Source organism: Fistularia commersonii, chromosome 30 (assembly GCF_037954325.1).
Source record: "Fistularia commersonii isolate RoL2024-O1a breed Wild chromosome 30, RoL_Fcom_v1.0, whole genome shotgun sequence".
NCBI classification, from domain to species: Eukaryota; Metazoa; Chordata; class Actinopteri; order Syngnathiformes; family Fistulariidae; genus Fistularia; species Fistularia commersonii.
In genome coordinates this window covers 3,098,982-3,123,966 of record NC_141313.1, presented here as the reverse complement: position 1 = coordinate 3,123,966, position 24,985 = coordinate 3,098,982, and the positions used below count along the sequence as shown (strand labels likewise).

The following is a 24,985-nucleotide window of genomic DNA, read 5'->3' as shown; positions in this document are numbered from 1 at the left end:
TAAATTAAAAACACAACCATTCTCCTCTCATTCATGCGTCATATAGAAATACTATGCGGCCACATTAAAGGTACATATCAGTGACGTGCGGTCGGGGGAGGCAGGAGAAGCCTTGCCTCACATGCCAATCTTGGACCAAAAAAAATGTAAAATGAAAAAAAGAAGTAAATGTTTATATTCATCAGTGATTTGCACTGTAAATATATTTTTCATTTAATTTTACCTGTTTTAGATTGTTTTTTCATTCAAAATGGCTGGATTTTCACAATAAGTGTTCAAATGCTAAGCCGTGCGGTGAGGCTGCCGACTGCTGAGCCTCAACATAGATTGCGCAATGGTGGCTGACTGCTGGCATGTTCTGTATGTCTCTGTTAAAATGTTTAAACACTTTTGCTTTATGAACCACATTTCCAATGTACAGCGTTTATTTGTCAACAACCGTCTTACCAGTTTCTTGTACCGAACGATCATAACTGCAAAGAGCCACTAAGTGAGGCACGCAGTTCTGCTGCCTCACCAGCCATGAACCTCACAGCACGATACTGGTATATATGCATGTATATGACATACAAGGAATACACGTTTTAATCACACCAACACATGTTAATCAGGATTTGTCGTGCACACGCGTCCACTCCCCTTACCCCCCGGGAGACAAAAAACCCAGGGGCCTTGTAGGATTAAAATCAAGTGACCAGGTCAGTTACCGAATCCTTTTCCGGACTCCAGTGACGGATCACTTTTCAGCCTTTATGGGTCGTGATGCCTCCCGCGAAGTGGCAGGTGTCATGTTCGTGTGTTCACCAAGCGCTCTCGCCCTCGGAGATGCACCAGAGCCGCATTGAAAATGTGAAAAGACTGAAAACCAAACATAATATATGTGTTGCAACTCTTCTTAGTCTGGAAACCAAAGTCAACACAGGAGGGAAAGTGCGGATGACGCCTGATGTATTATTTCGGTTACTGAGAAACAACCGATAGGCGCAGGAAAAAAAATTTGAGGTTAAGTCTTTATTTATTTCATAAATTCAAACATTTTCAGGAATTTGGAAAAGATATTTTACAATAAAGGGGTCAATTGAGATTTGAAATGTGAGACGTCAGTGCAATCAGTGCAATCTTGAAGCAAGATTAGGATCAGTAATAAACATAGGGTTAGGGTTAGGGTTAGGGTTAGTTAGTTTTATATACAATTTTTTTAAGATACAAAGTACGATTTGAGCAAATTTTATACGAAAAAAAAGTCATGATACGAATACGAGAGCGAGAAAATCAAAATTCGAAATTCCCGCAACTCAAATACACTTCATACCGCCGCCGCATCTTCTCGTACGCAATCTCGCGTGGCATCTTTTTATATCTTTGTGCTGATTTTGTGTATTCTGTTTAAAAGAAAACCAATTTTGAACCCAGAAAGAAGATGCTTTCTATGATTTTTCTATGGACGTTTTTTTTTTTCCCCCAGACACACTTTTTCCTTATTTTTTATAAATGATTTTGTAAGTGATTTTGGTAAAAACTTTAGATTTCTGTATTCCATTTGCACTAAAAAAGAAAGTCATGAAATACTTCATTTGCATTTAATGTTAATGGTTCAAAGAATGTCGGGCTGAATGGTCAGCCGTCACACATTTTCACCAAATATTGCCATCTTTGCAGAAAGTTTGGACACCCCTGAAAGAAAAGCAACCATCTTCTCACTTATTCATATAAAAAGTCATGTCATATAAAATTATTCAACCTCCAATTTGAATTTCATACATGCATATTCATAGATTTCCATTTTTACACGAGTGTTTATATTTTTTTATATTATCTGATATTTATATGCTACTGTTTAAACTTATCTATTCGTTTAATATGGAAATTGAAATTTCCCCAAAGTGGGACGACTGAAGGCACGTTCTATTCTCATTCAATTGAAATTCCTGCATGTTTTTTGGACCGTGGGAGGAAACCCATGGGGTGGATACTCCACACAGAAAGGCCTCCTGTGGGAATCCAACCGAGGGACCTCCTTGCTACGTCACCCTGCATCAGCTGTATTTCTTTACTGGTTATTTCCACCGACAATTTTTGAGAAGAAGCAAGTTTATTTGCAGAGCTCACATCAACAACAGGCTGAATCAGCATGCCTTGCAAAGGACCGCAAAAATGCAGGAGGGATTTGCACACAAATATGCAGGAGATGATTTACTGACTCACCAACCGGCAGGAGACGGAGGACCAGCAGCTCCATTTGTTGACCTGAATAATGCAACCTGTCCTTTTAGGAGTACGGCAACATCTGGGAGCGGATTGTTGCAAATTAGACACATTTTGCTCCGATGTATCACAACGCAGTCTATTTAGAGAAAATTTCCAATTTGTCTATATCATACGGCTGATTTCTACCTGAAGGTTGTAGTAACCCAGAGATGTTCATAAAAGTGTTGATCCCTGAAATCCAGAGTGAAACTCACCGGAGTTGTGTTTGAGCGACGTATTGAACGATTCCCCTTTTATTTACTCCGGCGATGCGAAGAAAGCCGATCAGGGAGGAGGTGCCGGGCCATCAGCCGCCTGATCGCACGCTAAACATCCATCGAATTTCCCCGGAAAACACCTTTGGCTCATCGGGATCACCTCGAACGCTTAGCGGTTGTTGCATTTTGGAGTTCTGATCTGAAAAGCGCAGGAGATACCGAGCAATGGGAGGAGGGTTGGAGCAAACATTCCCATATTAGGAGGAATTGAAATGTCTAAATACATGAAACAAACAAATACAGACATCATTGTCTTGGAAACCACTTGGTAATATAAAGGATATCTGTCAGGAAAAACAAAAGGTGATGACAGTGGGGTTTTGGCGGATGCGGATTACATCGACGGTACCGTTGAGAATGATTTTCTTATCTGGAGCCACAAATTCAACAGATCAGCGGTCAGGACCGGCGGATGCTTCTGTCTTGATGTCAAAATGACGATCTGATACGGAAGGTGGAGAAAGTGAGTCATTTGAATCAGAACCCGCAACGGCAAACACAGAAAAGCGAGCAGGAAATAATCGGGGCGTCAAAATGGCTGACTGAGAGACGCATCGTATCGAGGCTGTGAACTCCGGACTTCAAACAATTGACCGCACCTGATAGCACAGCATTTCACTTGGATGTGTTCAATTTATTTTATTACAAACTCTACCATAAATTACCGAAGGTAACCCGAAAATGCAGCCGTCTTTTGACAAAAGAGGTCAAAAGGTCAAACCCCGGGCCGCGGGCCGGTACTGGTCCGTGAGTCGTTCGGTACCGGGACGCACAGAAAAAATAAATATTCATTAATACACATGACAAGGTGTTATGCTGTCCCTTGTGCCTAATCCAGGCTGTAGAGAAGCCATCAAAAACTAAAACAAGCCAGCTACCAGCAGGCTCGCACCCCACCAGCCAGACACCGCTTACCTACATAAGCCACCAACAGCCTGAAGCATATCATCGGGGTTTTCAAGTGGGCACCTTCCATCATCTGCTTCGTCGAGTTCGGCCCAGGACACCTCAAGAAGTCTTGACAGTGAAATCCAGCGTCCTGGAACCCCCCCCCCCTCCAGGCTACATAGCTGATCCAAAAGCTAAATATCTTTCTTTAGCAACCTACCCAACTACCATGCTAACTCCTTAGCCACAACCATTCACTTGCTCGTTCTGCTGCCCGAAACTTGTTACCGACTCCAAGTTTCAGGCTCCGTCCGCAAACGCCCAAATCCCTGTCAGTGGGGCAACGACAGACTTTTCCATGAACCCAAGACAGCCCGCCTCCACAGGATGCACCCGAGCCCAACCTCGCTGCTCCGACTCCGCTGCCATCTCAGCATACCTATCATTTTTACGCTCACTAGCCTTTATTTTGAAAAATAACCAGATTCTTTCCATTACATCCACCTATGATGTGAAGAAATTCAAGTCCAGTTGCCAGGACAAGAAGATACCGACAAGAATTCATCTATGACTCACTCTGCTTGGTGCTGGTCTTGGTTACGTGATACATTAACGCTTATATGAAACCCGGAAGTTTGCAAAATGAGTAAAAAACAGACACCTTTGGAAAGTTTCTTTGCAAAACAGAAAAGGCCCAGTGAGGAGACAGAAGGAGAGTTTATGACCACTAAGAAAAAGAAATCTGCAATTAACAGATAATATCAGAAGACCTACTTAAAATAAGGATCTATTGCCACAGGTGATTCCCACGCACCGAGCCCACTCTCCAATGAAGCCTTCAAAACTGCTTCTCCACTTGGAGACCAAGCACCCTGCGTGAAAAAAACAAGCTTTTGGAGTATTTTGAAAGAAAAAACGCGGGAACAAGGACAGAAGCGTTGGCTGTCTTTGTCTCCCATTACCCCGAGATGGGACCGTCTGGTTGCAGAGAACCGGGGTTAAATGATTTGTTTTCAGCAAAAAGGCTACATAACTCAGATCAATGGGACAGCGGGAGGTTGACCTGATGGAGGGGACAAAGGTTGCTTCAAATTAAGCTGAAACAACGGGGTGGGGAGCTTCTGGTGCACCCTGTTGTACAACTACCTCGCCTGAGGGGGACGCCAGTGAGTCTAGATGTTGTCCCTGCCTCGGGTGTGATCTCTTTTTTATAGATTCTTGATGGTTTTTCTGTGGAGCTTCTCAATCATCCAGGTCAAGGTTGGTTCAAAATCTTCTCGTGGCAACATGACTTCATTTTCTTCCCTTGCAGATGCTTCACCTCTCACCCGAGAGGCTTCTTCGGTCCGAATGGACCACAGTGGAGGACATTATGTCATTTAGTTATGGAGAGTTGTCGATCGTGTCAGCTGAGGGTGGCGGAAAAAGGAGGAACAGGTTCTAACGTAAAGGGAACCGGCGCAAAGTCATAGCAAGAGCAGACAGGGAAGCAGGTAAGAAACAGTTGGTGGGGGGACGTGGGGGATGGATCAAGAGAAGTCGAGACGAGGATAACATGTTCACTACAGGAGGAAAACATCAGAAATAGACAAAAACCCCAAATAAGGTAAAGGACAAAGAAGGGACCGATCGGGAGACGACAGCAAGGAGGACGTCCGGAGAGGATACATGGAGTCAGAACGAGGTGAAGAACTGTCGATCTTATGAACTGAACCGCTTGCTGCAACAGGGACCAAAGATCGACCCGGGTCCTGGAACTTCTCAACCGCTAACACCTAAGATATTGTTGTGTTTTGTGGGATGCTTGGCAAGGAATAAACCAGGAAGTGCAACTGCTCATGTCGTCTCCGTTCATTCGTCATACAAGAATGCACCGGAGGACCGGGTGAAAGACACCAGACCCCGACAATGTTCTCTGGCCAGATTGCAGACATCGCTGTGTTGGAAGGAGTGTCCCTTGTCCCTCGGGTGCGGGTGGACCGCCGTCCTGTCAGTCCTGAATTGGTGAAACTCCTGTGTTGGGCCATCAATAGTTTTGGCTCCTCTGTTGCGTTGGGGTTGAAGGGGGTTGTGTTAACCGGAGTGTCGTTGAGTGGGAACCGAGTTGCAACTTCTGGGCGCTGGATTAAAATTTGGAGAGGTGTAGCCAAAATGATCATACCCCCCCGTTGGGTCACATTGAGGGGGGCTCGGGCGGGAGTCGTCGGGGTGGGGTTCCGGTATTTCCGGGTGGTTGGGAGGGTTCAGATAGCTCTGGTCTGTGTGAGCAAATCTATCTTGAGATGCATCCCAGTACAGCGTTACATGTAGCCAAAAGCTTGTGCCTGAGGCTCGTTCCTCTGTTTGAAGACGTTTTAAGATGGCTTATTTAACTCCTCTCCGAAACCATGTCTTCTCTGCCCAGAATGTGGACATTGCTGTTTTCGAAGGAGCGGCCCTTGCCCTTCGGGTGTACATGGACTGCAGAGTCCTGTCCTGAAGTGATGAGGTTGTTTTGTCGCCCAAATGTAGACGTCATCTCAAGCGTCCACCACATTCGATCTCATGTGTTTTCGTCCTTGGGCCGCCCCGAGCTTTGCCACAGGGCCACATCAGGGCTACATCAGGGCTACATCAGGTAGCCCAGGGGTCGGCAACCCTTAACACTCAAAGAGCCATTTGGACCCAGTTTCCTAGGAAAAGGAAACACTGGGAGCCGCAATTACTTTTTGACATCTAAAATAAAGTTACCACTGTATATATTGCTTTTTATTACCTTTACACTTTGTATAAACAAGTGTGTAGTGTGTTGCTTCTGATATTCGCAAAGTATTACAGAGAAAATTAAATTTTATGAATGTAATGAACTCATTTTGAGCGTTGGCCTTTCCGAGCGTGTAGCGGAGCCTTGACCTGAATTTTAAAAATAAATCGGGAAAAAAAATCACTGTGTCAGGAAACAATAAAAAGATAAATATTTGCAAAATATCTTCATAAATATTTATTTTACCTGGTTAATGGGACTTCTGCTCCTGAACTTCTGCGCACAGCATCTGCAAACCGGGACTTTACCGGCTGCCGGGTATACCGGCTTCCGTGAGTGTGGCGTTATTTTTAGCGGGCGAAAAATAATAAATATAACTTTATTTAATATTTCAAGATCACAATAATCGTCCAACTTCGATCTAAAAGTTAAAAAAAGGAATTAACACAAATGAAATACACTTCAATTAAATATTTATCATTTATTTTCCCAAGCCGCTCGGAGCCGCAGTGTCAAGATGGAAGAGCCGCGGGTTGCCGACCCCTGAGGAGCCAAACCAACATCTGCACAAGCAGGTGGCCCAACACGGGAGAGTCACCGCTTCAGGACAGGACCAACAGGATCGCGGTCCACCTACACCTGAAGGACAAGGACCACTCCTTTCAGGACAGCAATGTCCGCATTCTGGCCAGAGATGGTCTTCGTTCCCCGGTTTACAACACCCCCATTAACCCATCGAGCTGGTTTCTGCAGAACAAGTCTATCATTTACATAACAAGCCGTCGCAAGTCAGACCGGCCTCCGACCCTGGTGTTTAAATGCAGAAACCCCCCGCAGTCCATTCGAACTGAAGAAGCCTTTCGGGTGAGAGGGGGAAACGCCTGCAAGGGAAGGAAATCGAGTCTCGTTCCCACGAGAAGATTTGGACGAGAATCCTCAGGTATGGAATTTCGCCCGACTTGTGATAGATGGAAAGGATAAATCTGTACGTCCTGCCTGTCTCGGACGGGGACTCCGAGCGCCGGGCCTCGAGGCTGATGTCGGTGAAACCCTGGTGGTGAGTCAAAACACAAGCTTGCTGAAAAGCAGCTGGCGTAAGATAAGGTGTTTTTCCCGACGGGGGTCAGCAAACTCCCGATAACAGAAAAGCACACACAGCCTGTCGGGTTGGAGGCTGGGCTCACTTTTGGGAAAGTCGTCACAATCTTGCCGGCGGCGGGGGTGTGTGTGTGTGTGTGTGCAAAGTTTCTCAGCGGGTCTTCGACGGTCAGCGCAACCTTGATAAAAGATGAAGGTTTTACCGTACGCCTGCACCTCATTGCCATCCCGGAGCAAATCCCACTCCTTAATCCGGGAATGAATCGCTTCGCGTAAATAATAACGCTAAACGCTACATTTGCCTAAAAAGGCAGTGACGTAAAACGTGAGCAACACTGAAGTTGTTGGCTGCAGAGAGGAGGAAACAAAAAATAGAAAACTCCTGACATTCCTTCCCTCAGATAACGTTTTCCTGGCCGGGTTTGATCCATAACCGCTTTCTCCAAGGTCCACGACTACATTTCCATTGGTGTGATTTGTTTGATGTCTCTATATGAGACAAAACCAATACAGAATGAGGATCTTTTTTTTTTTTTTAAATTCGCAACATACCATTCATCTGTGTTTTTTTTTTTGAGGATTTCTTTGTTATTTTTCTATCACATCATTAATGGGCCACATAAGATATAGTGATACCTAAGGTTTTAAAATTTATAGCATAAAACAGTGATTGCAAAGCAATGCATCTACAGGTGGCGTTGCAGAATAACACAAATGTACACAGGAAGTAACAAAAATACACAAATTACTGCAGCTGGGTAACAACCCAGTTTCAAAGATTTCAAAGATTTCCCTCATTTTGGTAACTTTATCAGTTCCCAACATTAAAACCTCCCGCCCATCCTCGTCCCCTTCCAAGCATGTCACGCCCACACACTGGCACGCCGGCATCCATATAAGCAGCTTGCCCATGCACTTGTTTTAACCCGCTTGCTGAATCGAGCACTTTTTCCTCCAATAAAGCCCCGACGCAGCCATGATTTGGACCGGAGGCCTCGCAGGATTTTGGATTCTTGCACTGCTGAGTCTTAACACTGCAGAGCTGGGAGGTAATTTGTCTGCCACAATTCATTATCAAATCCATTTTATGTCATAAGAATTGAACCGCTATCTCCCTTTTTGCTCCGCAGAGACCAAGGTGAAGGAGCCTGACGTCCCTTTCCCACCCGCCCAACCCAACGCCCAGAACCTGGCCGCTATTTGCCAGCACGGCTCCCAGCGTCCCAGATACCCGCCCAGCTTTTTCCCTCGTTCCGGCTTCAGCCACTGGAGACGGCGTGGAGAAGCCATCAACCGCCTGGAATCGTGGTACGGCTTGTGCTGCAGCGGGGAGGCGGCGCAGCAAAGCGGAGGGACCCTCTGCTGCGCCCAGCAGGCCGTGAGTTTAAGTCTTGACACCCTATTTAATGGTTTTATGTGCAAAACAATGACAAAAAAAAACATACAGCATACCATATTCCTTAAAAATTATTTTGCAGCTGCATTGGAAAATATTATTTAATGAGCTCACTGGGTTTTGTAAAACTGAAAAATATCAAAAACAACTACATAATCCTTAAACATGTTCTGGTTACAGCCTATTCTAGTTAAAATAAATTTATAATTACAATCCAATAATGAGTGCTTATATTATTGAAGTCACTCTGGAATAGAATTTAAAACAAACACACTTTTCTTTTTTTTTTTTCCTTTTACAAAGAAAAATCCAAAATAAATTTGTCAGTCAGCGACATGACAACCATTGAGGCAGAAAATACCAACTAAGAAATTGTAAAGAAATGACATGAAAGGTGGGAGTTATAAGTGGAGCAGAAAACTGGAGGAAAAGATGCGACTCAGTATGAAATAAGACTGGAATAGATGATAAAAAAACGAAACCCAGAAAAAAAATCCAGAAAAAAAGTCCAGAAGCAACCAAAATGTTAAGAATAAATGGATATTTACTACAAAAAAAAAAATCAAGGGAACACTTAAACAACACAATGTAACTCCAAGTCAATCACACTTCTGTGAAATCAAACTTATGAAGCAACAAATTCATTTTGACTTGTTTTAAAGACATTCCATCACAGTTGGATCAGCCTGTCGTGTGTTTTTTTTTCATTTTGTCTCCAAATCCAGACCTCCATGTGTTAATACATTTGATTTCCATCGATCATTTTTCTGTGATTTTGTCATCACCGCATTCAACTATGTAAAGAACAAAGTATTTAACAGGAATATTTAATTCATTCGGAACTAGGATGTATCAGTTAGGTGTTTTTTTTTTTATTTCTCCTTTCTCCCTGACAGTGGAAAGAAGCTCTGACCCAGTTCTGCACGGAGGAAATATCTACCAAGACCCTCGTCTACGAGTGCTGCGAGTACACGGACGACGCGCAGTGGACTTGCTTCGACAGCGAACTGCCCAACCCGGAATACAACCCCATTCCGGGGGCCACGCCGCCCCCTGACACCCTGCTGCCGGGCTTCACATTCAACCCGGCTGATTGCTAAAAGGTGTGGGATGAAGAGTTTCTTTTGAACCAATGCATTAATCTTTTCCTTTCGGCAAACAATAAACAATAAACGGCCTCCTCTGCATCCTCCTCGCTCACATCAACTAACTTTATGTCCTCTTTCCCTCCACCCATAATCACTATCCCTTCTATTGCTTTGTCCAAACCATCTATCTCCCTTTAACTCCAGAACATCCAACATTATTGGCCCCCAGAGAGAACCTCAATTCATATCTGCTGCACCTCACGCCTCATGCACCTTTCCTTTCCTTTCATTCTGGCTAATAAATCTGCAATATATGCCCAGAAATAATGATTGCATATTGGGGAATGATAAGGGGCTTTCGTTTCTTTGATTGTTTTTGCTAAAAATCCACTCAGCATAATCCAGTTTTGTAACAGGATAAAATCCCACTGTCCGATTGCACTTCACAATCTGACTTATTTTAGCTGACAGATGTAGTTCCTTTGTTTTTTTTAGCATGTGCAGAATTTTTTGTTCTTCCTCTGCCCAATAAAAGATAAAACCATCTTGAGATCCTTCTCATTTCAAGGGAAAATTCCGCTGCAAAGTCAAAACAAAAACACAACGTCCTTCTCCCAAGCTACACAATAACATCCCATGCAGTTCCAAATATGTCCACTAGAGGGCAGTGTTGACTTAAACTTGGTGTGGGTGTTTTATTTTGTTCATATTACACAAAGACAAACCCTAAATTTTAGCTTCCTCCATCCTTCAAAATAAACTTTCATTTAAAGTCGCATTTGCATCTAGAAGTTGGGGAAACAAAACGGACAAAACAGATCAAATTCTAAATAACCACATGATTATATCTGTGGAGGTTCTCAGTCATCCAGGTCATGTGAACGACTTGAATTTCTTCACATGAAGATGTTTCACAGCTCTTGGATGAAATTCAAGGCCAGTTGTCGTAAAAAGAAGGTTTCGACAAGAATTAACCAAGTTTCGTTCAAGTGTGTCATGTTTTGAAAAAGTCCCCCCCCCCAAACGATCATGTACACTAAATGACAAACAGACCATCTGTTTGATGAGAAAGAAAAGAAACTTTACTCTGCTCTGTGTCGTCATGTTTTGGATTTTAAATAGAGAAGTTTCTCTAAAAAAAATATTCCCGCTGCACACCCAGTGTGCACTTTTGATTCTTTCCCTCTTTTGAAAAAAAAAAACAAAAAACAAAAAAAAAACAAATTCATCTGATCTTTCTACATTCCACAGTTAGTTTATTTGGCATTTTGGTGTTATTCCAACAAAGCGGCTTTTCTTCTTGCTGCATCATTAAACAATGCAACATTTTATAAAAAGCTACATCAAAACCAGTCCTGGGAAACGGATGGGGGGGGGGGGGGGAATGATGCTTATTTCAGGACGGATATATATTAACCAATTTCAGAAAAAAAAAAAAAATTCCACTGGGCGGATTCGTTTAAGGGTTTGCAAAAATCATGACGAGACACTGAAATCACAAAGGAATCGGTGGAAACTTTAATTTAACAGATGTCGTACGGAAAGTCATAAGACCCTGCAGCCGGACAACTAAGTTTCACGAGCAGTTCTGCTCTGGAATTACAGCTCTGACGTACACCACAGTGAATTGGTGTATATTTAATTTTACCCCGGTTGGAGGGATTGATTTCTTTATTAAATATGATTTTAACACATGGCACATTCCTGTGAACCCATCTGAACCAAAGGGCTAGTTTATGGAGGGGGGGGGGGAGAAAGTTATCTAGACAGAACCTTCAGTGGAAGTGCTCCTCGTGATTCAGTATACAACTACTTGCTACTTAGCAATGGGCATACAATTTATTTATTTTTTTTGTTGCTATTTTTGGGGACATTTTTATGTGTGTGAGACTTTTAAAACATGGGGACTCCTTCGGTGGTGCAGTCCTATACTTTGAATCCTGAAAACGTTTTTGGTCTGTTATCTAGCAATTTTAAAAATAATTTAACTAATTTGTTCACAATAAAACAATGTGCAACCGCAGTTCATGACTAAACACTGTTTAACTACATGCACATTACAACATTTAACTTGACTTCCGGAGTTGTCAGTGAACCGAATCACCAACTAGTCCAACGGGGCGTTTGCGGTGACGAGTCTGTGAACCGATTCTCCCGAATCATCTCTGACTCGCCTCTTGTACGTCCGAAGCAACAATACTGTTTATTTCTTTTTTAAAACAAAATAAATAATTCTGTCAGTGACATGACAATGATTGAGGCCGAAAACGCAAAGTATCAAAAAGGTCGGAGTTACAATACTGGCGGAAAAGAAGCAACTCAGTATGAAATTGAGACTGAAATAAGTTAAAAAGAAAATAAACCCAGATGCAACTCCGTCTGAAATTGAGACAAATAAAAGAAAAAAAAAACCGTATCCGGAGTTTTCAGTGAACCGAATCTTCCGATTCCGCGGTGTTTCCGGTGAGTCATTTGACTCGCCGATTCCTGATTCGGTGCAATGATTCGAATCACTAACCCGAACGATTCCGGAAACGAGCAGTTCGAATCGCCGGCTGACTCCACTTCCTCGCTTCCGCACTCCTTCCTTGTTTACGGAGGTGAAGACCGCGGTTTTCTGGCTCCTCCGCTGCCTTTCCGAGTGAGTTTATCGCTATTTCTTTCTATTTTTGTGTTAGATCATAAAGTTAGTTGTTGTTAAACGTGAAAGTCGGACGCTCCGACGAGCCGCCGGACGCTTCAGATCGATTCACCTGAGTAGAATAAGAAATAAAAAACAAATTACAGTTTCGTCTACGTGGCTTCTAACGTCTTATTTCTCTCTCAGGGGGTGAAATATAAACAAAAACAAAAGAGTCCGGCGTCTTGTCCTGAATGGCCGCGGCTGCAGAGGAGCCTCCGGAGCTGCAAGGCCACAATGGAAGTCAGTCTAGCCGGTTTCTGTTTATTTGTGAGCTGCTCATTAGAAAAACACCAGGGAACAAACATTTTAACCTTAAAAGGGGTATTTAGTACTAAAAGAGGAAAGAAAGTAGTCTTGTTTTGCATCCACCTTGTCTTATGTGCCCATCTTTTCTGCTCAAAGTCCAGGACTCAAGTCCGGGTTACTTCAAGATAGTCAGCATTTTTTATTTTTAAGAGGAAGTGTTCCCACTGCATTCAAACGCTCCTGGTTTAAATCTGCTTGGAGTTAAAAATGGTACAGAATTTCTGGGAAAAAGACATTTGTGCCTTGTGTTTCTGACGCTAGAAGTAAAACAAAATACACTGACAGCTCCGGAGTTGGATTCACAGTAAACCGTCTCATCCTTTGGAGGGTTTAAGGACAGCGTTCACCCGCCCGTCGCTCAGGGGCCCCCCCAAAAACACCTTGACACCTTTTTGGAAAAGCCAGAAAGTAAATTTGAGGTGGTTCAGTTGTTGGTTCAATTCCCGAAAAATTAAACCCAGTTGGCAGGTTCGTGCAGCCGTCGCCATTCAATTTAGTCAACCGGATTTAAAACCTTTAAAATAATGAGCCTAAACCAGGGGCCGGCAACTTTCACCACTCAAGAAAACACCGTCAGCCACACAAGCCTTTTGAAATTTAAAATGAATTATTTTTTGCCCCTATGCTATGTAGAAACAAAATGTGTTGCTTTTAAAAAAAAAAAAAAAAAAAAAATTGCAGAAAAAAAAATTACATTTCTGCATGCAACAAAAAAAAGGTTACTTTTAAGGGAAAAGTCCTTGTATTTATGAAAAACAAAAAGGCAAATTTAAATTCAAATCCAGTGGCAGCAAACCAAAAATGCCATCCTCTCTCTACGTGTGCGGCTATTTCACTTACGTGTGCAGAAAAAGCGACAATTTTTCTACACATTTAATTTAGAAATGACGAGATCCCTGCAATCATCACATTTAAAATGAGCAAACTTAAATACATTTTAATTACATATGCTCAGGTTGCTGACCCCTGACCTAGACAGTTGTAATCATCAGCCACAGAACCAGCTCACCTCTAGCTTTCGGGGCCCGCGGCTTTTCCACCCGTCTCAGGGACGAATAAATCACAAAAAAAACCACACAAAACACGGCTTATATTCCAGATTTGGATTGAGCGTCTTGCCTGCTTTGCCTCCACACCTGTGTGGTAACGATGGGCGGCAGCTGCGATCACTCAAATCAAACCTCACCGATCACCTGCAGATCCTCCATCCAAGGATGTGCATCCCGCAGACAGCGAGAAGAGCTGGGAAACAGGAAGTTGGGGGGGGGTCGCGCTGTGAAAGACGAATCCGGCCGTGCACGAGCGCGTTGTTACCCCGTTGCGCACGTTCTTGATTTCCAGTGATGTCACACAGGTGAAGCTGTGAAGGGGTGGGGACTATTTTCTGCTTTCCCTTGTGATCTGTGAAGAAACGGCGCGTTCGGAAAGATGAAGCTGAGACGGCTGTTGTAGATTTTTAACATTCTGCTCAATCGCACGTTTAAATCTCCAAGGTGGCTTCCGAAGAAGAAACGAATACCTTCCGAAAATCCTTAAATCGAACGACCGTTCGATCGGCCGATTCCGTCGCGTCAACCGCTGATATCAGTTGCCATGGTAACGACTCCAAATAAGAAGCGTCGCGCGGTTTACGCGTGACTACTTTGCCTTTAGCGGCCGAAATGGTTCCACGCTGAGGTTTGTGAAGCGATTCAGGTTCGCTCATCGGTAAGGATAGATTGAAACAGGTAAAAAAAAAAAGGATTATTGATGTTAACCGTTGGAAATTTTGGAAAAGTTGGTCGTATAGCGTTTGGATCCACGTCGAGGGTGACGGAGCAGAAATGAACCGTTCGATTGGGGCGGTTTTGTTTTGAAAACCACGTCCTATACTTTCTATATTTGTTTATCCTCCCAAGAGGGGGTGACGTGTTCCGATCCCATGAAAATCTTACTTTTTTTCCTTTTGGCGATAGCTTTTCCTTTTTTTTTTTTTTTTCTTTTTGTTTTACACCTTTTGAGTGGCGGTTCTTTCGTTTTCAGGAACACGCATTCCAGTTCTAAGATAATCAGCCCTGCCGGAAGTTATTTTTAAGCAAGCAAAGTCTTGGAATTGTTCCTCTTGTCCTATTTCTGCATAATGAGACCGTCTCAGACGCAACAAGCAAGGTGTGTCTACATGCTTGTCTCCCAGCTCAGGTGCTCTCCGGTATTGAGACGATGACAAATGAAGTCAAACCGGTTCGTCTGACATGAATCAAGTCGGAAAGCCGCACTCGTCCGACTATTTTACGTTTTTTTCAGATTCGGTATCTCACACGTGACTCACGTTTCTTCCCTCTTTACCGATTTCAGATTCAGCTGCGGCCAGGATAACCGTTTCTCCAGAGGTGAGAAGCAACACGTTAAAGGATGTGTGTAATTGAGATGGGTTTCGAGTAGGAAACGCGCACGCTGTCGACATTGTGGAAGTCAACATCTCACTAATTTCACATCCTGGGTTCCTCATTCCGCCCGGTAACTCCATCATCTCGTCCGTCAGGGTGCCGTCTCCTCTCAGGCAATGAAAAAAACCATCGGCCGCAGTGGGATCGATCGTACCGGAGAGACCACTTACAAGAAGGTGGGCCGTCGACCTTTCGCGACGGTTGCACGCTAACGCTCACTTCCTTTGCGCTTCGAGTGACCTGCTGATGTTTACTGATTTGGGATTAGAAGTTTTACTCGAATCAATGGCAAATATGCAATGATCAACCACTTATCAAAATGCACATTTTACCTTCAGGGGGAATAAAAAATGTAAATCTTTGCGCTAAATAACCATGATAAAGTGCCAGTTCTTGTGCTTTTATCAGGGTTTTCTTATCACAGATCGACTCAATGCGTAATAAGTATTCAGATTTGGCTCAAAATGAAACATCGGCGACCACTCGACGCTTTTAATAAGCTACCCGATCGAGAATAAATGAAATCTGTGTTGCAGATTTGAAAGCTCATGTGTTTTCTGTGTGTTTCCAGACGACCTCCAGTGCCCTCAAAGGTGCCATCCAGTTAGGGATCACGTACACAGTGGGCAGCTTGAGTCAGAAACCCGAGAGGGATGTGCTGCTGCAGGACTTTGAGGTGGTGGAGAGCATCTTCTTCCCGAGGTGAGTCTTTCCAAATTAGCTACTGAGGTTTTTAGCTGACCCCAAATCTTAATCCCGTGTGTTCGGATTAATTTTCCTCCACATAATTTCCCCCCCATCTTTTCCGCGGCAGTGAAGGCAGCAATCTGACTCCGGCGCATCATCATGGGGACTTCAGGTTCAAAACGTACGCTCCGATCGCCTTTCGCTACTTCAGGGAGATGTTTGGCATCCCGCCTGATGACTATATGGTAATTTTTTTATCTACATATGAGATTCGAAAAAAACATTTGCATAAAAAAACGAAAGAAACCACTGCCGAAATAATGGAGCTAGCAGGGAAGTGTATACTGTATTTTCTGCACGATAAGGCGTGTTTAAAATCCTTACATTTTCTCAAAAGTCATCCGTGCACCTGATGTATGAATTCTTGTTGCGCTTACTGACCTCCAACCAATTTTATGCAGCACACCGCGCTAAAAAATCTGTCAAAATGTTTTAGTGCCACTTTGCTAAGCGACGAAGCCGCTGCGCTCGATTGATCGTCGGACCACTAAATTCAGAAATACAACGTCCTTCCAACCTCCGACTAACTTCAGGTGTCCGCTATCGCTGGCAACAATAAACCAATCAGAGAACAGTACGTAATACGCTTACCTCTGCCAATTTTTTGTAAAAAAAATCGCTACGTACTGTGCTTCAGCAGAATATTACTGTACATTTGTGTGAAGGAGGATGAGCATTTGTGTATGTCATCTGTGACACGCTTACGAAGGGGAATTCAAACTCAAAGCTGTCGAAGCAGCCGCCAAAGAATCCCGCATTAATGGATCAATGATACGGAATTGAAGGAAGCAAGCAGATGAACCAGAGTTTCTGAAGGAGCAAAGCGAAACGAATAAAGTTCAACGACACTTTATATACCGGATGGTTTGCAATATACAGTCATGAAGGCACAGCTTTTGTTGTGTCTTACCTCTGTGATGTGCCCTTGTTCCAGTATTCGGTCTGCAAGGATCCGCTGATCGAGCTGTCAAACTCCGGGGCCAGCGGGTCCCTCTTCTACGTCACCAGCGACGACGAGTTCATCATCAAAACGGTGCAGCACAAAGAGGCAGAATTTCTGCAGAAACTGCTTCCAGGATACTTCATGGTGAGTTACGTTTAAAAACAACGTGATGTTTTGTCAAGGCAGTGCGGATGGGTGATGCATCCTGCAGCTGTAGGTTTACAGAAATGAGTTAAATGGAGCAACCGATCACTTTGGGTGACAGATTTTGTCCAGATGATGTTTTCATATGTTCGGTACACGTTAATGACTTGAATTTCTGTAGCCGTCGAGAGTTTATTACAGCAAGGGGTCCCAGACTTGCAGCCCGCGGGACAATTGCGGCCCTTGGAACAATATTTTGCGGCCCCCTGCATGAAATAAAATCTTTGTGTTAGTCCAGGACGTGCGTTTTTTCTCACGTGCGTCTGATGGTTTTATACAGTGGGTTTCAAAAAAAAAAACAGGCAAGGAAAAAATGAAAAAGTAACCTTGCGATGTATTTTTTGTTTCAAAATTTGAAAACAAAATGATTTTTTGGTGAAAAAACGTCTAGTGACATTGTTAAAAAGATCTTTTCTTATTTCTATAAGAACCGCAAAAACGATAGAAAAAAAAAAAAAGAGCAACATTATAAAGATTGATTTAATAACCAGAATAGGCTTGTAAACATCATACCTCCTCTTATACAGGCTACCAATCAATTTGATGATAAATTCAAGTGGCAAATTTTCCCACAGTTACAAGATTTTCTCTTTTAACTCAACATTTTTAGGTTGCAATTTCATCAATTCTTTTTTAATATTAATTTGTCCTGTATTTTTTTATGGGAACAGTTCATTACAAGATTTTTATAATTTACCTGTTTACCCCCTTTACACTAAAATAAAGGAATAATTTGGACTTAGTGTTACTTCTAGGTAATGATTTTACTGGTCTTGCCCCCCTTGACAACAAATTAGGCCGTATGTTGCCCCCGGAGTAAAATAAGGTTGACACCCCTGTATCACAGGATAAACAAAAAGCAGATAAACCAACCCTGAAAGAGAAGTGAAATTAATAAAGGCACCAATTTAGGTGAAGTATCAGGCCTTGGCGAAGGGTTGCGGTTTTAAGGGGTTTACCCGCGGCCGGCTGGAGCAGTGTGTGTTCGGCATATAATAATAATAACCTTTATTTATACTTGTAAGACCACTGAGGTCTCCCTCATTTTCAGGGTCGACAAGTTTACAAACAAAGCAGAGCACAGCACAACAATAAAATGAGATCAAAATAAAAAACAGGAGATAAACTAAAACAGGTGAAAATGTGATTAAATTAAAGACAGTACGGAAGCAGTAGATAAAACTCGAAACAAGTAAAAAATGAGATCAAATTAAAAAGTACAAGGGGATGGATAGAACTAAAAACAAGTACAATTGGCAGTACAAATTTAAAAAAAAACAGTAGATAAACTAAAAACAGGTGCAAATGTGATTAAATTAAAGACAGTACGGAAGCAGTAGATAAAACTCGAAACAAGTAAGAATTGGATCAAATTAAAACTACAAGTGGGGTGGATAAAGCTAAAAACGAGTACAATTGGCAGTACAAATTTAAAAAAAAACGTAGATCAGCTAAAAACAGGTGCAAATGTGATTAAATTAAAGACAGTACGGAAGCAGTGGATAAAACTCGAAACAAGTAAAAATGAGATCAGATTAAAAAGTACAAGGGCAGTGGATAAAGCTAAAAACAAGTGCAATTGGCAGTACATAGATTTTTAACTAAATGTTTAAAAGCAGCGGCAGAGGGGAGGGCATCTAATTTTAGGGTTTGTTGCAGAGTGTATTAGGGGAGTCATTTCCCCTCGCTGGCGGTTGAGGTTACCGGGGAGCGGCGTGGAAATGGTTGGTCGGGGACACGGATGGAGGTGACGCCCGGGGATGACCTGCTGTTTCCTCTTTACTGTCAGTTCCCTTTTTTATCAAGCTTCATATACACTGCTCAAAAAAATAAAGGGAACACTTAAAAAACACATCCGAGATCTAAATGAATGACATATTCTTATGAAATACTTTGCTCTTTACACAGTTGAATGTGCTGACAACAAAATCACACAAAAATGATCAATGGAAATCAATTGTATCAACCCATGGAGGTCTGGATTAGGAATCACACTCAAAATTAAAGTGTAAAAACAAACTCCAGGCTGATCCAACTTTGATGTAATGTCCTTAAAACAAGTCAAAATGAATCTGTGTTGCTTCCTGAGTGGACACTATGATTTCACACAAGTGTGATTGACTTGGAGTTACATTGTGTTGTTCAAGCGTTCCCTTTATTTTTTTGACCAGTATAGTTCAATACATGAAATTTTCAACTGCCCCCGCAGGTCCAGTGATCTGCAACTGAAGTAATAGGGGTTTGAAAAATATCAGCACATCAAAAATGCTCCAAAAATAAAGACAATTTAATAATAATAATAATTCATAATTTGTCTTTTATGATTCCCCATGGGGAAATTGAACACATTTACATGCACACACTAAAGCCTGTCCTCTCCCATCCTCCATTTGACCGCTCACTGTATATTTTGTAAATATTATATTTTATTTGTTATATTTGTGGTGCTGTTGTGTCCATCAATGTATGTCTTTGTCCATTTTAGTGCCATGTTTGACATCATGGCCGGGGGACTACAGATGAAAAATAGCCTCTTAGGCTAATTCTGGCTTTTTTACTCATGTTTTATGAAATTGCATTGTCCCTTTTTGAAATAAATTAATTTACTTAATTAACCATCATGATTTTTTTTTTTTTTTTTTTTCCAAACCTCAATTCGGTCAACTTTTTTGATCTAGTACCAATCCCCAACCGGGCAGCGGATGTGCATGTTTTTTTGTTTTTCAACTCTTCCACAGACGCAACTTCCGAATCTGAAACTTCCAAGACTTCGGAACCGGCTGACTGGTTTGACGGTTTCCCAACAGCAAGCGTGATGCAAGATTGTTTTACAACTTCCAGTGAAGAAACACCTCTGTATTCTGCAACAAACCTTGACCATTCCACCCAGATACCCTCTTCCCGCCTATTTTTAATAATCCGACAATTCAGCCTTGTATTTTGGTGGAAAATCAACTCAGAATTTCACAAATGACCAACAGAACCAAAGTAATGATCACTTTTCTGATCTCCTCTGCTTCTTTCTGCTCTTCCGTCCTTCAGAACCTGAACCAGAACAAGCGCACCTTATTGCCCAAGTTTTACGGGCTCTACTGTGTCCAGGCGGGGGGCAACAACATCCGTATCGTGGTTATGAACAATCTGCTCCCGAACGCCGTACGGATGCACTTGAAGTTCGACCTGAAGGGCTCCACCTACAAGCGACGGGCGTCAGAAAAAGAGAGAGAGAAGGCTTCGCCCACGTTTAAGGACTTGGATTTCCTGCAGGACATACCCGACGGACTGCTGCTGGACTCGGACAAGTTCAACGGCGTCTGCAAAACCATCCAGAGAGACTGCAGGGTGAGAAATATAAAAAAAAAAAAAAAAAAAAAAAAAATCGAAAGCTGCACAACTTACTACGCTTTTACAGTATGTGGATGGTTTTTTTTTTTTTTTTTTGCAGCTCTTGCAGAGTTTTAAGATCATGGATTACAGCCTCCTGGTGGGAATCCACAACATCGACCTGCCCTGTCAAAACCAGGACAGCACGGAGGATTTGTCCGAGGCGGCGGCCCAGAGGAGGCCCCATGCCCAGAGGTCCTTGTACAGCACCGCCTTGGAGGCCATCCAGGCCGAGGCGGGAGGCCCGGGATCTATGAACACGGAGGACCAGTGAGGGCTTTGTCATTTAGAAAATAATGGAAAATAGTTTCAGTATGTTTTAGCATTAGCATGCTATGCTGCTGCTGGAACTAGAAAAGTTCCACATCTGCTGCAGCTGACACCCCGTGAAGCCGCATCTCATTGTTGATAAATGGAAAACGTCAAGATCGGAGAAGAATTACATTTTCCACCCTCTGCTGCGCCTTTGCAGGTTCGGAGGAATTCCAGCTCAAAACTCAAAAGGCCAGAGACTGCTGCTGTACATTGGCATTATTGATATTCTCCAGGCGTACAGGTGAGCAGGAGTTACACGTTCTGAAGCTTTTGACCCGTTGGATTGATTTTAGCTGACAGCTACATGTGTATCTTTCAGATTTGTCAAGAAACTTGAGCACTCTTGGAAGGCTCTGGTTCACAACGGGGTACGTGGACAAATCTTGGCGAGCTGTATAAGAAATCCGAAACGACGACGACGACATGTCATGTTGTTCTCCCCCTCAGGACACCGTGTCGGTGCACAGACCGGGTTTCTATGCAGAACGGTTTCAGAAGTTCATGTGCAACACGGTCTTCAGGAGGATCTCATGTAAGGCTACACTTTTAAGCAGCAGTTCGGCCAGCAGCTGTTTTTTTTTTCATTCATCCCCATAGGCGAAAGCCCAAGCGGGTAGTGTCGAAACGTTTCGCGTCGGCGGGATTTGTCCGAACACGAGGGGTTTAGAGCCTCGGCACCGACTTGACATTCTTCCCGATTACGACGACGCCTTTTTCAGCCAATCGACGATAGAATTTATTCATCCCGAAGGAAACTCTTTTGCCGGAAGGCTCCAACATTACCTATTTCACTCTGCGGTCAGGTTTCCTCCTTGCAGAAAGGGGAGGAGTTATATAATTTGATGGCCACAGCTACGAAACACCTTCCGTGGTGCACCTTGGTGGTCTCAGTCTACGGCTAAAATACTCCGGTAGGACGCCGGACACCACAGTGTGATAAAACGTCTGCAGCGTTGAAAGACCTGAGTTTCCTCAGAATGAACAGGCGGCTCTGGCCTTTCTTGTAAACGGCATCTGTGTTTTTTGAGACTCTACTTTAACCAACAACTTTTACACTAGTTTTTTCTTCACTTCTGTGAAAAAAAAAAAAAAAAAAAAAAAGTTGAGGTTGGTCTTCCTGAAGACATACCTGTTCCTGTGTCACTCAGCAGGAAGCTAATAATATTTATCTTTAATCCAGTGAAAGCATCCCCGTGTAAGAAGCGGCGCGCCATAGGCAACGTTTCAATGAAGAAGGCCGGTGGTGCCGGGCCGTCTCACTTAGCGACGACCAGCCGTCACAACCAGAACCCGTCCGACTCCGACTTAAAGGAAGAGGAAATCAGAGACAGTGGTGAGAGCTGGAGTGTGAGGGTGTGTGGATCTGGTACCCTGGCAACAGTGTATTGACTAAAGCAGTGACTTAACTCCCCCAGCATGTACTAGCGTGTGTGTTTTTGTTTTGTCATTACAAACCACTCAAGTATTATATTTCTCTCCGCCCAGTCATGGATTCGGGTCGTCCCGACCTCCTCCGTAAGACGATATCGCTGAGCGACACGGCTGGCAAGGCTGCTGAAAACAGGGTCCAAGCCTCCTCGGAGCGCTCGCCATCGGTTCCTGCAGGTCCGTCTCTGCCTCGCACTCCCAACGCCGCAAGGTCAGCCGGGGCGGATCTCCGGAACGCGGCTAGCCAGGACCCACAGCAGAGCCTCCCTACGACGTAAGACATGACGATCGGTGTGATGTACAGTCACATATAGCAGGATTCCTGAGCTTTACCAATATGTCAGCCTTATTAAGGAAAATACAAAAGCATGAACGCCCCCTGCTGCTGGTCAGCAGGAATAGGGATGTGAAGATCATTCCCAGATATTTATGGCAGAGACTGGATGGCGTGGAAACTGGAGGAGATATTGGCTACATTTTTGGAGAAAATATCCTCTATGGGATTGAATTGAGCAGCCGGCAAATAGAAAAATATTGCATTTACTCTAAATATACATGAAGTTGAGATATTTCGCCACGTCCTCTCCAATGCCTGATTCCTCTGCTGTCGCCCTCGTGTCGTTCTCAGAGCCAAAGCTGCGAGCGGTGAGGACATCAGCCGTGGTAAAAATGTCACCTCCCCCAGCCAAGGGGACGCAAATGTAAGCAGACATTTTTATTTGTTCTTACCCGTTTTTCTCACCCGCAAGTGGATGTCCTCACTATTTGAATCTCTTGTGGTTTACAGGGGTAAATGCGGACCAGTTTAACCGAGCAAATGAACAACAATCAACTTAAGATGACGATAAGAACATGGAAGAAATACTAGGTGGTACAAAAATCTATCGGAAAAGATCATCAGAGACAGCAACGCCAAGTCGGAAATTAATTTTCTTTTTTTTTCCCCTCAATGCAGTGTAAGCGATGAACGTTCTCATGCTGTGCGATAACACTATTTTTCAGCTCATCTTCATCTCAGCACCTTTTTGTGTACAACCAAAGAATATTCCTGGCAGTATTTTGCCTAATCAACCTTACATTCCATGTCAAATGTAAAGCGCCTTATTTGATACCTCTTTTTTTTTTTTTCTTAGCCATACAAAATGTATTGTTTCTTTTTTCAAAGATTAATTCTTTCTGAATTTGGACTGAATCTTCATTTGTCCTTTTTTTCCTATCTCCCTCGTCCCACCGCTCAGCCGATTTTAACTTTATATATTTTTATTTTTCGCTGGCACTCAAAAACTTTCACCGGATGAATCAGCGCCGCTCTTTTTTGGATCAGGAACACATTTGTAGAGGGTTTTTTCCCTCATCGTAAACGTCGGGGACACTGTTTTATCAACTCGCACCAAAATGCAAATGCTGGGGAAAAAAAACACAATCCAACTCAGCTCGTGTTTAACTAGTGGGTGCAAAGGACGGGTTTCGGTCCAGAAACTGTGAATCCAGAGTGTCATCTCTATTTCCAGGTGAACAAAAGGGGTTGAATACCTTACAACCTTAATTTTTTATACATTCCTACTCTTATTTCACAGTGACAGATGCAGTGTTAGGATCCTATTCTTCAGCTTTTCGTCTCAAACTCTGTGAAAATACTACCCTACAAGAGAAACACCTGTGTTTCAAAAGGCTGTATGGGTGAAATATGTAAAAGCATGTAAGTGAAACTAACTAGTAACACCAGCTGCCAGTAAGCATCAAGTTTCACTCTGAACTGTATTGGCAGAAATATAAAATGGAAATGAGGAAATATACATTGGATTAATAGTTTGTCCTTCAGAGCTGTACTTGAGTAAATGTACCACCTCTGCTAATCAAGTGGTATAAATCAACAAGACGAGGTTGTTTTTTTCTTTTTTATTATAATTTTTTATAGTTAAAATGAATTAAATCTCTGTGGGGCATTGTTTTAACTCATCCATATGATGGGTAATTGATGTGAGTTTTAAAATAATTTATTTTTGTCTTGTATTTCTTTTTATGGACCCGCTGTTACAGGCCATTTCTTTGCACATGAAAATCTTTTTTTTTTTAATTCCTTTTTTAAAAACAATATATAGTTCTACTCCTTTTTTCTGCTACCTTTGTCATATAAATACATTTTTTTTATATAAAATAGTTCAGATGCCCTCGGTGTCTGACTGCTTTCTGTTCAATCCATACATAGTTGTGTTCATGTTCCAGCATCACTTGGTAATAATAACTTAAATTTTCTAGAACTTTTAACTTTTGCTACTAGAGTGAGACTCCCTCTGTAATACCTATTTTGGCCCCATATCACAACATATTTTTACAAACCTATGGAATCGCAGACTGCATGTCATTCATGTGCATGAGTTTACATCAGTGCTGTTAAGCGCTGGTCGGAAATTAACGTTTGTAAACAGGTTGTATTTGTATTATTGGTGTTAAATTGTGGAAGGTACTCAACCTGGAGAGAGGTTTGTGAGATTGATCCAGCCACACTGTGCATTTTTTCTCTCTCTGTCAATTTACGAAATGTTGCTAAGTCTCCCTTGATTATATTGTTAATAAAGTACAGATAATGGTGCAAATAATTCACCGCCACCTTAATTGGTCTAATCCCTTCAAGTAAGTGTTGTATTGTATCTACTTTGTAATAATGAAGCGATGTTTTAAAATGCAGTCATGTAATTCTTGGTTGTGGGCAATTTTAAAATCAATATTTTTTCCAATTATGTCACCTATGCAATTCCATGTAAGACATATAGAGCCCTGAATGAATGTGCAATATATTAAAAGAATTGA

At 42.6% G+C, this 24,985-nt stretch overlaps 2 protein-coding genes across 2 annotated transcripts; both read left to right on the top strand.

Moving 5' to 3' along the window:
* The first annotated feature begins 7,065 nt into the window (after positions 1 to 7,065).
* Positions 7,066 to 10,283, top strand: ecm1a (extracellular matrix protein 1a). Its single transcript, XM_086177855.1, has 4 exons — positions 7,066 to 7,096; positions 8,218 to 8,303; positions 8,385 to 8,632; positions 9,547 to 10,283. The coding sequence occupies exons 2-4, from the start codon at positions 8,231 to 8,233 to the stop codon at positions 9,748 to 9,750; spliced, it is 525 nt and encodes a 174-aa protein (XP_086033981.1). The 5' UTR covers positions 7,066 to 7,096; positions 8,218 to 8,230; the 3' UTR covers positions 9,751 to 10,283.
* A 1,996-nt stretch (positions 10,284 to 12,279) lies between these two features.
* On the top strand, positions 12,280 to 24,978 carry LOC147216112 (phosphatidylinositol 4-phosphate 5-kinase type-1 alpha-like). Its single transcript, XM_086177853.1, has 16 exons — positions 12,280 to 12,379; positions 12,566 to 12,661; positions 15,062 to 15,096; positions 15,249 to 15,329; positions 15,725 to 15,855; positions 15,968 to 16,085; positions 16,835 to 16,987; positions 20,090 to 20,389; positions 20,493 to 20,701; positions 20,904 to 20,987; positions 21,066 to 21,114; positions 21,194 to 21,278; positions 21,927 to 22,079; positions 22,232 to 22,448; positions 22,803 to 22,875; positions 22,962 to 24,978. Exons 2-16 carry the CDS (start codon positions 12,613 to 12,615, stop codon positions 22,965 to 22,967), a joined length of 1,743 nt encoding a protein of 580 aa, XP_086033979.1. The 5' UTR covers positions 12,280 to 12,379; positions 12,566 to 12,612; the 3' UTR covers positions 22,968 to 24,978.
* Positions 24,979 to 24,985: the final 7 nt, after the last annotated feature.